The sequence below is a fragment of the Scyliorhinus torazame genome, chromosome 27, assembly GCF_047496885.1.
Source record: "Scyliorhinus torazame isolate Kashiwa2021f chromosome 27, sScyTor2.1, whole genome shotgun sequence".
NCBI classification, from domain to species: Eukaryota; Metazoa; Chordata; class Chondrichthyes; order Carcharhiniformes; family Scyliorhinidae; genus Scyliorhinus; species Scyliorhinus torazame.
In genome coordinates this window covers 7,622,443-7,635,802 of record NC_092733.1, presented here as the reverse complement: position 1 = coordinate 7,635,802, position 13,360 = coordinate 7,622,443, and the positions used below count along the sequence as shown (strand labels likewise).

Sequence of the window (13,360 nt, the reverse complement as noted above, 5' to 3'; positions counted from 1 at the left end):
TAACAATCAGTGCACGTCAGAAAGATGGAAGTTCCTCGATGGATGTAAACGAGCCCCTTGCAAATATATACATTTATTTGTGCTTGGTTATACAACCTCATGGAGTTGATTGAACTTTGTGTAGATTTCAGATGGGTGATGGGAGGAGTGCTTGCACTTAAATGTCCAAAGTCACTGCAAGAGGCTAGAGACATAGTTCCACATTGCCTGTGAGCAGTGAGCACTGTTCTTTGCAGCTGAAAGGGCTATAAATTCTGACTGCTCTAACACCAAGCCAAATTGCATGTTGTAAAGACTGGTAGCGAATTAAGGAAGGTCATGGACATACTGGAAGATTGTGTGGAGCTAGTTAAGCTTCTCCTGACCCCACAGAAATCTTAAAGAGTTACTGCTGAGGTCATTAATGGGTGGAATGTCTTAGGTGTATCTCAGAATTGTGTTGGAATCCTGTATGCTTAATAGCAATGAAGTTAGTTGATTACAAATCGGTGGCTGTCTGAAAGATGCGAGGATTTGGGCAGTCTAGCAGCAATGGTAAATGAGAATATAACCACAATATTTTGGGGCTACTACCCAGTTCAACATCCGTAGAGGTCACCTCATGATTTTAAATAATAAAAGTAAATTACTGCGGATGCTGGAATCTGAAACCAAAGAGAAAATGCTGGAAAATCTCAGCAGGTCTGGCAGCATCTGTAGGGAGAGAAAAGAGCTAACGTTTCGAGTCCGATGACTCTTTGTCAAAGCTAACAGACAGAGAAAGTGGGAAATATTTATACTGTGGAGTGAGAATGAAAGATGAGTCATAGCCACAGAAACTCAGGGAAACGTGGTGCTAATAGCTACAGAAATCACGGGGAAAGAGTGTTAATGGCAGTCCCCAGAGAGAACAAAAGGTGTGAAAGGCCAAACGTTAGCTCTGTTCTCTCCCTACAGATGCTGCCAGACCTGCTGAGATTTTCCATCATTTTCTCTTTGGTTTCACCTCATGATTTAAAGAGTAACGGCTCATTATTTGTTCCTCAGTTTGTTCTGACCAAAGGTCACTATTCGGACTTTGTTAACTCGTTTCACCTCAGCTACCTGGCCTGTGGAGTATTTCCAACTTTTTCTGTTTGTACGAGGTTAGTTACTCTCACTCCGGGAGCAACTGGGCTGATATAAATGGCTTGAAATTCCTGTGCTGGATATTGTAAACATATGCATGTTGGTAGATAAAAGCAAATGACTGCGGATGCTGGAATCTGAAACGAAAGAGAAAATGCTGGAAAATCTCAGCAGGTCTGGCAGCATCTGTAGGGAGAGAAAAGAGCTAATGTTTCGAGTCCGATGACTCTTTGTCAAAGCTGACAGAGAAAGTGGGAAATATTTATACTGTGGAGTGAGAATGAAAGATGAAACATGTTGGTAGAACCAGATCATGCTCCATTGCGATGTCTTCACTCTTAAATTGCCTACCAAAATGTACCATCCAGTCTCCTGCTATATAGTTTCCTGCTGTAGCAGGAAATTGTCATTACAAGTGCAAAAATCAGGAGACAAAGGGAGGAAACTAGGAGATAAAACTATTAATGGAGGTGAAATGTAACTTAATAACCAAGGACATTGGTAATTCTGTTGGAACCTAGTGGACACACTTGTGTGCTGCCATCCTTTTCTTTCTGAGCTTTAGTGGGGAGACATCATTAAAGTTTGTGATGCGTGTCAGAATCTTGCCAGTCAATGCTTTGGATGACACCAGCGTATTAGCTGTGCATTGCATCAACTTTGCTGGCAGTGTCAGTATCGGTGTCATACTGCTCGTTGTTCACTGTGTACCAGCTTCAACAGGAGCCATCACAGCAGCAAATATTTGAACGTTCATTCTTAGAAGTATTAAGCGGAACTAAACTAAGTGAGCCAAGTCTGTAACCATTCACGTTTGTGTTTTCTCTGATTGTTTATGCTGGTTTAATTTGCCAGGATCAGCACCCCCGCCCCCTGCCCCGGGGGTTTGCTGATCCCACCGGCAAGATTCTTGTTTTTATAATTTAAGTTCCAATATTTGATTCTGGTTTTTTGACTGCCGTGTGATTTTACACCCACGACAAACGCTGATGCAAAATCCGAGCCATTGAGTAACAACTAAAGATGAGCTTTACTGTGTAATAGGGTGATTGGGTGTGTTTCTCACACTCTCTACCCTGGCCCCACACTCTCCACCCCACCCCCACACTCTCCACCCCACCCCCACACTCTCCACCCCGCCCCCACACTCTCCACCCCGCCCCCACACTCTCCACCCCGCCCCTACACTCTCCACCCCGCCCCCACACTCTCCACCCCGCCCCTACACTCTCCACCCCGCCCCCACACTCTCCACCCCGTCCCCACACTCTCCACCCCGTCCCCACACTCTCCACCCCGTCCCCACACTCTCCACCCCGTCCCCACACTCTCCACCCCGCCCCCACACTCTCCACCCCGTCCCCACACTCTCCACCCCGTCCCCACACTCTCCACCCCGTCCCTACACTCTCCACCCCGTCCCCACACTCTCCACCCCACCCCCACACTCTCCACCCCGCCCCCACACTCTCCACCCCACCCCCACACTCTCCACCCCGCCCCCACACTCTCCACCCCGCCCCCACACTCTCCACCCCGTCCCTACACTCTCCACCCCACCCCCACACTCTCCACCCCGTCCCCACACTCTCCACCCCGCCCCCAACACTCTCCACCCCAACCCCAACACTCTCCACCCCGTCCCCACACTCGCCACCCCGTCCCCACACTCTCCACCCCACCCCCACACTCTCCACCCCGCCCCCACACTCTCCACCCCGCCCCCACACTCTCCACCCCGCCCCTACACTCTCCACCCCGCCCCCACACTCTCCACCCCGTCCCCACACTCTCCACCCCGTCCCCACACTCTCCACCCCGTCCCCACACTCTCCACCCCGTCCCCACACTCTCCACCCCGCCCCCACACTCTCCACCCCGTCCCCACACTCTCCACCCCGTCCCCACACTCTCCACCCCGTCCCTACACTCTCCACCCCGTCCCTACACTCTCCACCCCACCCCCACACTCTCCACCCCGCCCCCACACTCTCCACCCCACCCCCACACTCTCCACCCCGCCCCCACACTCTCCACCCCGCCCCCACACTCTCCACCCCGTCCCTACACTCTCCACCCCACCCCCACACTCTCCACCCCGTCCCCACACTCTCCACCCCGCCCCCACACTCTCCACCCCAACCCCAACACTCTCCACCCCGTCCCCACACTCGCCACCCCGTCCCCACACTCTCCACCCCGCCCCCACACTCTCCACCCCGTCCCCACACTCTCCACCCCACCCCCACACTCTCCACCCCACCCCCACACTCTCCACCCCGTCCCTACACTCTCCACCCCACCCCCACACTCTCCACCCCGCCCCCACACTCTCCACCCCGTCCCTACACTCTCCACCCCACCCCCACACTCTCCACCCCGTCCCCACACTCTCCACCCCGCCCCACACTCTCCACCCCAACCCCAACACTCTCCACCCCGTCCCCACACTCTCCACCCCACCCCCACACTCTCCACCCCACCCCCACACTCTCCACCCCACCCCCACACTCTCCACCCCGTCCCCACACTCTCCACCCCGTCCCCACACTCTCCACCACGTCCCCACACTCTCCACCCCGTCCCCACACTCTCCACCCCGTCCCCACACTCTCCACCCCGTCCCCACACTCTCCACCCCGTCCCCACACTCTCCACTCCGTCCCCACACTCTCCACCCCGTCCCCACACTCTCCACCCCGTCCCCACACTCTCCACCCCACCCCACACTCTCCACTCCACCCCCACACTCTCCACCCCGTCCCCACACTCTCCACCCCAACCCCACACTCTCCACCCCGTCCCCACACTCTCCACCCCGTCCCCACACTCTCCACCCCGCCCCCACACTCTCCACCCCACCCCCACACTCTCCACCCCGTCCCCACACTCTCCACCCCGTCCCCACACTCTCCACCCCGTCCCCACACTCTCCACCCCGTCCCCACACTCTCCACCCCGCCCCCACACTCTTCACCCCGCCCCCACACTCTTCACCCCGCCCCTACACTCTCCACCCCGCCCCCACACTCTCCACCCCGCCCCCACACTCTCCACCCCGTCCCCACACTCTCCACCCCACCCCCACACTCTCCACCCCCACACTCACCACCCCATCCCCACACTCTCCACCCCGTCCCCACACCTCCACCCCGCCCCCACACTCTCCACCCCACCCCCACACTGTCCACCCCACCCACACACACTCCACCCCGTCCCCACACTCTCCACCCCACCCCCACATTCTCCACCCCGTCTCCACACTCTCCACCCCACCCCCACACTCTCCACCCCACCCCCACACTCTCCACCCCGTCCCCACACTCTCCACCCCACCCCCACACTCTCCACCCCACCCCCACATTCTCCACCCCCACACTCTCCACCCCCACACTCTCCACCCCACCCCCACACTCTCCACCCCGCCCCCTCACTCTCCACCCCGCCCCCACACTCTCCACCCCACCCCCACACTCTCCACCCCAACCCCACACTCTCCACCCCACCCCCACACTCTCCACCCCGTCCCCACACTCTCCACCCCACCCCCACACTCTCCACCCCACCCCCACATTCTCCACCCCCACACTCTCCACCACACCCCCACACTCTCCACCCAACCCCCACACTCTCCACCCCGTCCCCACACTCTCCACCCCACCCCCACACTCTCCACCCCGTCCCCACACGCCCCCACACTCTCCACCCCACCCCCACACTCTCCACTCCACCCCCCCACTCTCCACCCAGCCCCCACACTCTCCACCCCACCCCCACATTCTCCACCCCACCCCCACATTCTCCACCCCCACACTCTCCACCCCACCCCCACACTCTCCACCCCGTCCCCACACTCTCCACCCCACCCACACACTCTCCACCCCATCCCCACACTCCCCACCCCATCCCCACACTCTCCACCCCACCCCCACACTCTCCACCCCACCCCCACACTCTCCACCCCGTCCCCACACTCTCCACCCCACTCCCACACTCTCCACCCCGTCCCCACACTCTCCACCCCACCCCCACACTCTCCACCCCACCCCCACACTCTCCACCCCACCCCCACACTCTCCACCCCACCCCCACACTCTCCACCCCCACACTCTCCACCCCGCCCTCACACTCACCACCCCACCCCCACACTCTCCACCCCGTCCCCACACTCTCCACCCCGCCCCCACACTCTCCACCCCACCCCCACACTCTCCACCCCACCCACACACACTCCACCCCGTCCCCACACTCTCCACCCCACCCCCACATTCTCCACCCCGTCCCCACACTCTCCCACCACCCCCACACTCTCCACCCCACCCCCACACTCTCCACCCCGTCCCCACACTCTCCACCCCACCCCCACACTCTCCACCCCACCCCCACATTCTCCACCCCCACACTCTCCACCCCACCCCCACACTCTCCACCCAGCCCCCACACTCTCCACCCCACCCCCACACTCTCCACCCCACCCCCACACTCTCCACCCCACCCCCACACTCTCCACCCCGTCCCCACACTCTCCACCCCACCCCCACACTCTCCACCCCACCCCCACATTCTCCACCCCCACACTCTCCACCCCACCCCCACACTCTCCACCCAACCCCCACACTCTCCACCCCGTCCCCACACTCTCCACCCCACCCCCACGCTCTCCACCCCGTCCCCACACCGCCCCCACACTCTCCACCCCACCCCCACACTCTCCACTCCACCCCCACACTCTCCACCCAGCCCCCACACTCTCCACCCCACCCCCACATTCTCCACCCCCACACTCTCCACCCCACCCCCACACTCTCCACCCCGTCCCCACACTCTCCACAACACCCCCACACTCTCCACCCCGTCCCCACACTCCCCACCCCACCCCCACACTCTCCACCCCGTCCCCACACTCTCCACCCCACCCCCACACTCTCCACCCCGTCCCCACACTCTCCACCCCACCTCCACACTCTCCACCCCACCCCCACACTCTCCACCCCACCCCCACACTCTCCACCCCACCCCCACATTCTCCACCCCCACACTCTCCACCCCACCCCCACACTCTCCAGCACGTTCCTACTTAACTTGGTGAATACATTTTGTGATCACTGAAACTTCATTAAATTACTTCAGGATCTCTACTTTTTCAAGCAATTACTCAGATCCAAAAATTGCACATTCTCAGATCCTACAATAAAATGAATTTGGTCTATATATTGTACAAAATTCAGTCTACATTATATAAAATTAATATGAAAAATGCAGAATCTCATCATTCACAGTTAAAGTTGTTTTGGATTAAGGGAGGTGTCAGATTTAATTTGTGATTATTTGGTTCTGTTCATCTACATTCTCAGAGGCTGTTTTCACTTTTTCAGTGCTGTGAATACTTTAGTTGGGACGGGACACAAGGGGTGGAATTTTCTGGTCCTGCCAGCGGTGGGTTTTGTGTTAGGTGGGAGTAGAAAAAATTTTGGACACATCCACAAATCAGAGTCCCACTGTGGGAAATCAGTTCGGAATTTCTCCCCTCACCACTTTCATGATGGCTGATGGTGGTGATGGATTTCCCACTTATCCATGTCAGGAACACCATTATGTATCCATTACCATGTCATGAAGACTCATTAAAACACCAATCGCCAGGGTCACATTCCTCCTCCCAATCTTAGACCGGTATAAATAACGGTTGGAAATGAGTAGATTGCAGCTATCTGTCCTCGAGGGGAGTGCAGCATTCAAAGTCTACCTGCAACATGATGGCACAATGGTTAGCATTGCTGCCTCACAGCGCCAGGGACCTGGGTTCAATTCCAGCCTGTGTGTGGAGTTTGCACGGTCTCCCCGTGTCTGCGTGGGTTTCCTCCGGGTGCTCCGGTTTCCTCCCGCAATCCAAAGGTGTGCAGGTTAGGTAGATTGACCATGATAAATTGCGCCTTAGTGTGGAGCAGACAGAGGCAGAGGTTGGTGGAGGCCATTCTGGCAGTAGACCAGAGGCACGCGGAGACCCTCGTAAAAGGAAAGAAGCACCAAATGGAGATAGGGCTTATGTCTACGGGGAAAGCAGTGGGACAGTTGAGTCGAGCCAGAGGGGTGATGTATGAGCCTGGGGAAAAAGCCAGCAGGATTCCCGCACACCAGCTGAGGAGGCAGGTGGCAGTGACAGAGATTGGGCTGATGAGGGACCGTGGAGGCAAGATGGTAACAGCCTTGGGAGGTGAATGGGGACGAATGGAGGTGACCCCCATGCAGAGGGTCAAGTTTGAGGGCGTTATTGCTGGCATCTCTCGTTTTCTCGCCAGTCACTCGTTTCCCGTACCAGCCTCCCCGAACAGGCGGCGGAATGTGGCGACTAGGGGCTTTTCACAGTAACTTCATTTAAAGCCTACTTGTGGCAATAAGCAATTTTCATTTTCAGATGTAGTGGTATCAGCGCTGAGGGTGTGGAACCAGTGCCAACAGCACTTTAAGATGGAAGGCATGTCAATGTGCAGAAATCATGGACTGGACTCTAAATTCAGGGTGTGGGAGCAGGTGGGGATAGAATACCTCAGGAACCTGTTTATAGAGAGAAGGTTTGCGGAGTTAGGGGTCATGCCCCAATGCCAAAGGGGAATGGGATTAGCTACCTGCAGATTAGACACTCTTTGGGGAAGGAGCTGGGTTTGTTCCCGGAGCTGCCACCCTGATGCTACAAGGTAAAATTCTGTCGGAGTACGAGATGGGGGAGGGTAAGGTTTATATGGGAGCTGATGGAGGAGGTAAGGCAGACGTCCGGGATCATTGAAGCTGGGGTTTGAGTGAGGCTCTGTGAAGGAGAAACTCATCCTCCTCATGTGCGAGACTGAGTCTGATCCAGTTTAAAGTGGTGCATTGGGCGTACATGACTGCGTTGAGGATGAGTCGGTTGTTTCCTGGAGTGGATCATAGATGTAGGAGGTGTGCAGGGGAGCTGGGGAACCACACCCACATGTTCTGGGCATGTCTGAAGCTGGAGGGGTTTTGGAAAAGTTTTGGAGAAACAATGTCGAACATTCCAGGGATAAGGTTGGCTCCGAGCCCACTGGTGGAAATATTTGGGGTTTCGGAGGATCCTGGAGTGCAGGTGGGGAGAGGCTGACGTGTTAGCCTTTGCCTCCCTGATAGCCCGGAGGCGGATATTGCTCGAATGATGGGGCGCGGAGCCACCTAAAGCAGGGGTTTGGGTGAGCGACTTGGCGGAGTTTCTGCACATTGAGAAAATAAAGTTCACTCTTAGATGCGCAGAAGAGGGGTTCTTCTCGAGGTGAAGGCCATTCATCAAATTCTTTAAGGAGTGGTAAAATATCAGCGATGGAGGGGATGGGGGCTTTGTTTTCTCTTTGGGATTGTTATTAAAATCAAAAAAGGGGAGTGGAGGGAGTGGGCTAGGGCGAGGAGTTGGTAACCATTTAATGAATATTGGTGTTGCTGTTTTCTCTTTGTCTGCATATATTGGAAAATGCCACGAATAAAAATATTTTTAAAAAACAATATCATCATAGAAGCACAAAGCGAAGAGCTGCCTGTGCCACACTGATAGACACAAGATTCCAGGTGGGTTAAGGTACAGGCAATGGGACACACCACCTTTCCTTCTGCCCCTTAGTGCCATGCCACTGCACTGAAAGGTGTTTACAGCCAGTGACATTGAGAACAAGATCAGCATTTGGACTTGCACCTTCAACCTTCAGGATTCACCTGGCCTGGCGGCACGGTGGCGCAGTGGTTGGCACTGCTGCCTCACGGCGCCGAGGACCCGGGTTCAATCCCAGCCCTGGGTCACTGCCCGTGTGGGGTTTGCACATTTCCCCCGTGTCTGCGTGGGTCTCATCCCCACAACCCAAGGATGTGCAGGGTAGGTGGATTGGCCACGCTAAGTTGTTCCTCAATAAAAAATGTTTTTAGAATGTTTCTCTCGGCCTTAACCTTTGGAAAAGTCCTGTATCCGTGCACGCTGGGAAGTGAAAGGCGGCGTAACAGCGCAAACACTGTGTCAAAGGACACTGAGGTACATGCATGGTTGGAGGGAGCATCATGGCAGATCTTGTGCTTTGGTATTATCAATGAAGGCAGCTTTCTCATTCTGAGAAACAATTATAGCTGACCCGGCAAGCTTACTAAGTTCACCTGTTGTCTTGTATGGAGTATAAGTTATTAATACATTTTGGCAGACACTTCCAGTAAAGATTTTGACACATTTCCCTGTCAACACAAGGGCAGAGAAATTATCATGATTCATGAACTATCGTGAATGTGAGGCTCACAAAGGGAGTTGATCATTAAGTGGGAACATGACTCACCCTCACAATAAGAGAGCACATAGATGCATTTGCACAACGCTTTCAAATGACAAGACCATTCTCATGAACAGCAGATGTATTTAGAAAGGTGAATGATATTAGCAGTGATTTAACACCTGTGACCCAGAAGTGATGTCAAGTTTCTTAATCTATGTTACGTCGTGGTGCATGCCCAACATCTGTACACAGTTGGAGGCAGGCTGCTGACGAGACAGCTGATTCGTGATGCAGAGCGAAGCCAGCAGCGTGGGTTCAATTCCCGTACCGGCTGAGGTTATTCATGAAGGCCCCGCCTTCTCAACCTTGCCCCTCGCCTGAGGTGTGGTGACCCTCAGGTTAAATCACCACCAGTCAGCTCTCCCCCTCAAAGAGGAATGCAAGGTTTGGCCATCTGGGATTATAGTGACTTTATCGTTACCTCTCGTCTTTGATGACTTTGACAAGCGTACCCTGGAGGGCCCTAGCCTGCTTTTGGGTCACCTGCAGTGGGTCAGGTGCACCCTCCTCAGCATGTACAACTGGAGGTGAAGGGGGGCACAGGTTGAGGTGGTTGGGATCGCTGATTAATCTCAAAATCATCTGGGCAGGTGGCCCGGGGTCCTTCCTGTTGGTGCCTCAGGGCCGATCTGACTTCCCGAGGAGAAGAAGCTCAAGGAGGTCAAGGTGCCATGTCCCCTCTCGCCTAGCCACTGATCAATCCCACCAATGCATACAGTGACAGTGCAGATCAGAGCCCAAATCTGGCGGGGTCTGCTGGACAAAGTGATCACCACCCTTCTCATGGAGACCTCAAGGTGGTTGCATGTTGGACATACAACATCAGACAGAACGAGAATGGACCCTCCATCCATTGACCTTCTGTTGGATTCCTCTCGTGATTCTACCTGATTTTCTGTTGTTGCATCTCAGTATTTGTCAGATGGCCATTTCCAAAGACCCACCATCTGACTCGGACGCAGCAGATCCTCATTGCCAGCGGTATTGAAGGTACCAGAGGCCTGGGCTGTCACTTCTCCCAACTCCTGTGGCGATGTGTCAGTGAGGTGTTCTCCAGAATGTGGACCCTGAGCCTAACCCAGAAGCATTATCTGCCGGGGTGTGTGTCTGTGCCGGTGGAGGGTACAGGTGAATGCTGTGCTATGGTGGGTCTTCTTTAAATAGATCCTCATCACCCTCCTCTGAGGTGAGCTGGGGGCTGGGCTTCGCCTGGCTATGCTTGTTCTGTCAAGATCTGCTGCTGCCCATAAGAGACAGAAGATAGGTTTAGTTTATGATCAGGCTGAATGCAACATTGCATGTCACTCACTGAGGAAGTCAGGGTCAACTCATGGAGTGCTCATCCAACCTGGCTTCCTGGGAAAAACTGATCTCACCTTCACCATCGGAGTGATTTCTGACCTCCCCGGCCAACTTGGATTCAGAGAACTCATGTATTTCGGTTGTCCCTCCTCCAGTCTGGAAATTCTTCCTTGTTAGGAAAACATAGGTAGTTTAATGCTGACCATGAAGACCATTGCTGATTGTCGTAAAACCCATCTGGTTCACTAATGTCCTGCAGGGAAGGAAATCTGCCATCCTTACCCGGTCTGGCCTACATGTGACTCCAGACCCGCACAGTGATGCAACAGACTCTTAACTGCCCCCCTTTGAAAAGGCCACTCAGTTCAAGGGCAATTAGAGATAGGTAACAAATGCTGGCCCATCCAGGGACGCCCACATCTCAAGAACGAATAAGGAATGGGTTCTGTTCTAAGCCCGCCATGATTCAAAATCCTATAACCTTCACTGCCCAGGTTATGTATGAAGAGCATAGTTTAGGACATGTTTGATTAATGAAACTGTACCCAAGCACGAGTTAGTGATTTTATGAGTGGATGGGGGTAATGGGGAAGTGAAGAGGTTTCTAAAAGTTCTTTAACACAGCACTGTGTTAAAGAACAGCACCCTTCTGCTACATTTCTAGATGCTTTCACATCAACATCATGCTGTCAACACGAGGTTCACAGTGATCTTGCCCTGAGAGTGGAAAAGAACTGACGAGACTTGTCAAGTCATTACATCAGGGACCCAAATCAGAAGTTAGAAGTTCAGGAAATAAGCAGTTATTCCAACCTGGACTGAAATCACCACCAGACATTAAGCAGGAGAGGCTGTAGCCAGAGGCATCCCTTGAAGCTTGATTGTCAAATCAAGATGTTTCATTCAATATGAATTCCATTTATTTTGCATCTTCCAGCACACAACACTTTTAAATTTGCCCCCCCCCCCATGGTTTTGTCCTCTTCTATGAAAGTGCTGGCTTTCACTACCACACTCAATAATGTGGCATTACTTTTTCTACACCAACAGTGCTTGCGACCTTTTCAGTTTGGTTATATTGCCTTCTTGGCAGTCTGACATCACAATGTGGTGGGGGTGCTGAAAAGCAACTGAAGACGAGAGACAGTTTGTGTGTGTGTATATGTGTGTGTATATGTGTGCATATGTGTGTGTATATGTGTGTGTATATGTGTGTCTGTATGTATGGATGTATGTGTGCGCGTGTGTGTGCCCTATAACAGCACACAGGAAATGGGAATAGCTTGCTTTCATTTAACTGGTACATCTTACAATGATCTCAGTGTTAAAGCCAGGGAAGCTAACTCTTTCATTTAAAAATGTACATAAACCAAGAGCTACTTACCCTGACAACACACCAAGCACAAGGTTCAGCATAAAAAAGGAGCCAATAATGATGAGGGGGATAAAATACAGCCAGTTCCAGGTGTTTCCTAAAGCATCATTGCTCTGCAAGGAATAGAAGAAAAATTAAATTAGCTGTCAGTTTGTATTTGTGCAGGAACCACATTCCCATTACTCCCCTGCCTCCTGGTATTCAGAAGTTCTCCTTTCCCAGCCCTGTAGATGGTTTCATAAATATGCACATTCTTTTCTCTCTAAGAGGAAGAAAACAAGGGGAGAGAAAGTGGGTAAGAGAGTGTTACTGCAACCTCAGTCTCTGCCACATCCTTCCTCAATGCTTCAATTGCCCAGATAGCCATGAAACTATCCACGTTTATAACCAGAGTTGATCTTGCCTTAAAAAAAAAGGTCTTCAAAATCATGAAGGTGCTTGACAGCGCAGATGTAGAGAAAATATTTCCACTTGTAGGGGAGACCTAGGAGTCATAAATATAATCGATATAATAATGATAATCTTTATCAGTGTTACAAGTAGGCTTATATTAACACTGCAATGAAGTTATTGTGAAAATCCCCTTGTCGCCACATTCCGGCGCCTGTTCGGGTGCACAGGGAGAATTCAGAATGTCCAATTCACCAAATAGCACGTCTTTCGGGACTTGTGGGAGGAAACCGGAGCACCCGGAGGAAACCCACACAGACAAGGGGAAAATGTGCAGACTCCACACAGACAGTGACCCAAGCCAGGAATCGAACCCAGGTTCCTGGCGCTGTGAAGCAACAGTGCTAACCCGTGTTACCATGCCGTCATATCGGTAGTCACTAATAAATCCAATAAGGATTTCAGGATAAATGTCTTTACCCAAAAAGCTCTGTATTTCTAGCATTCTCTCCACCTTATTATTTTTCTTGCATAATTCTAACTAGCGAATTGAATGAAGCTACATTCCCATGGGAACATCACAGTTAAACTTGATGCTGACTTCAGCGAGAAACGTCCACGCATGCACTTTCCAGCGGCTTTCAAGCCACAACTTCTGTCTTGAGCCGAGATCAGGAATGGAAGATAGGGCTGTCCAGGCCTCTATTCTTTATCATTAGAGCAGGCGAATCATCTGATGGGTTGTGTCCTTATCTGGCCTCTCTGTTCATTCATTTAAATGTGTTTTGTTTTAAAAGTCAGCATGAATAGCACCATTGGGGAAATCATTTGAAGTTCACGAACCCAATAATGTGAGAGGAGATCCCAGAAT

The 13,360-nt window shown here is 52.9% G+C and overlaps 1 protein-coding gene across 8 annotated transcripts in view; it reads right to left on the bottom strand.

Annotated features, from left to right (window-relative positions):
- Nucleotides 1-13,360, bottom strand: part of LOC140403169 (voltage-dependent P/Q-type calcium channel subunit alpha-1A-like) — a 721,889-nt gene that overhangs the window by 354,574 nt on the left and 353,955 nt on the right. For all 8 annotated transcript variants that reach the window (XM_072490879.1, XM_072490875.1, XM_072490873.1 and 5 more), the window contains exon 7: nucleotides 12,109-12,212. In XM_072490879.1, coding sequence (XP_072346980.1) covers nucleotides 12,109-12,212 — 104 coding nt within the window. The remainder of the gene's footprint in view (nucleotides 1-12,108; nucleotides 12,213-13,360) is intronic.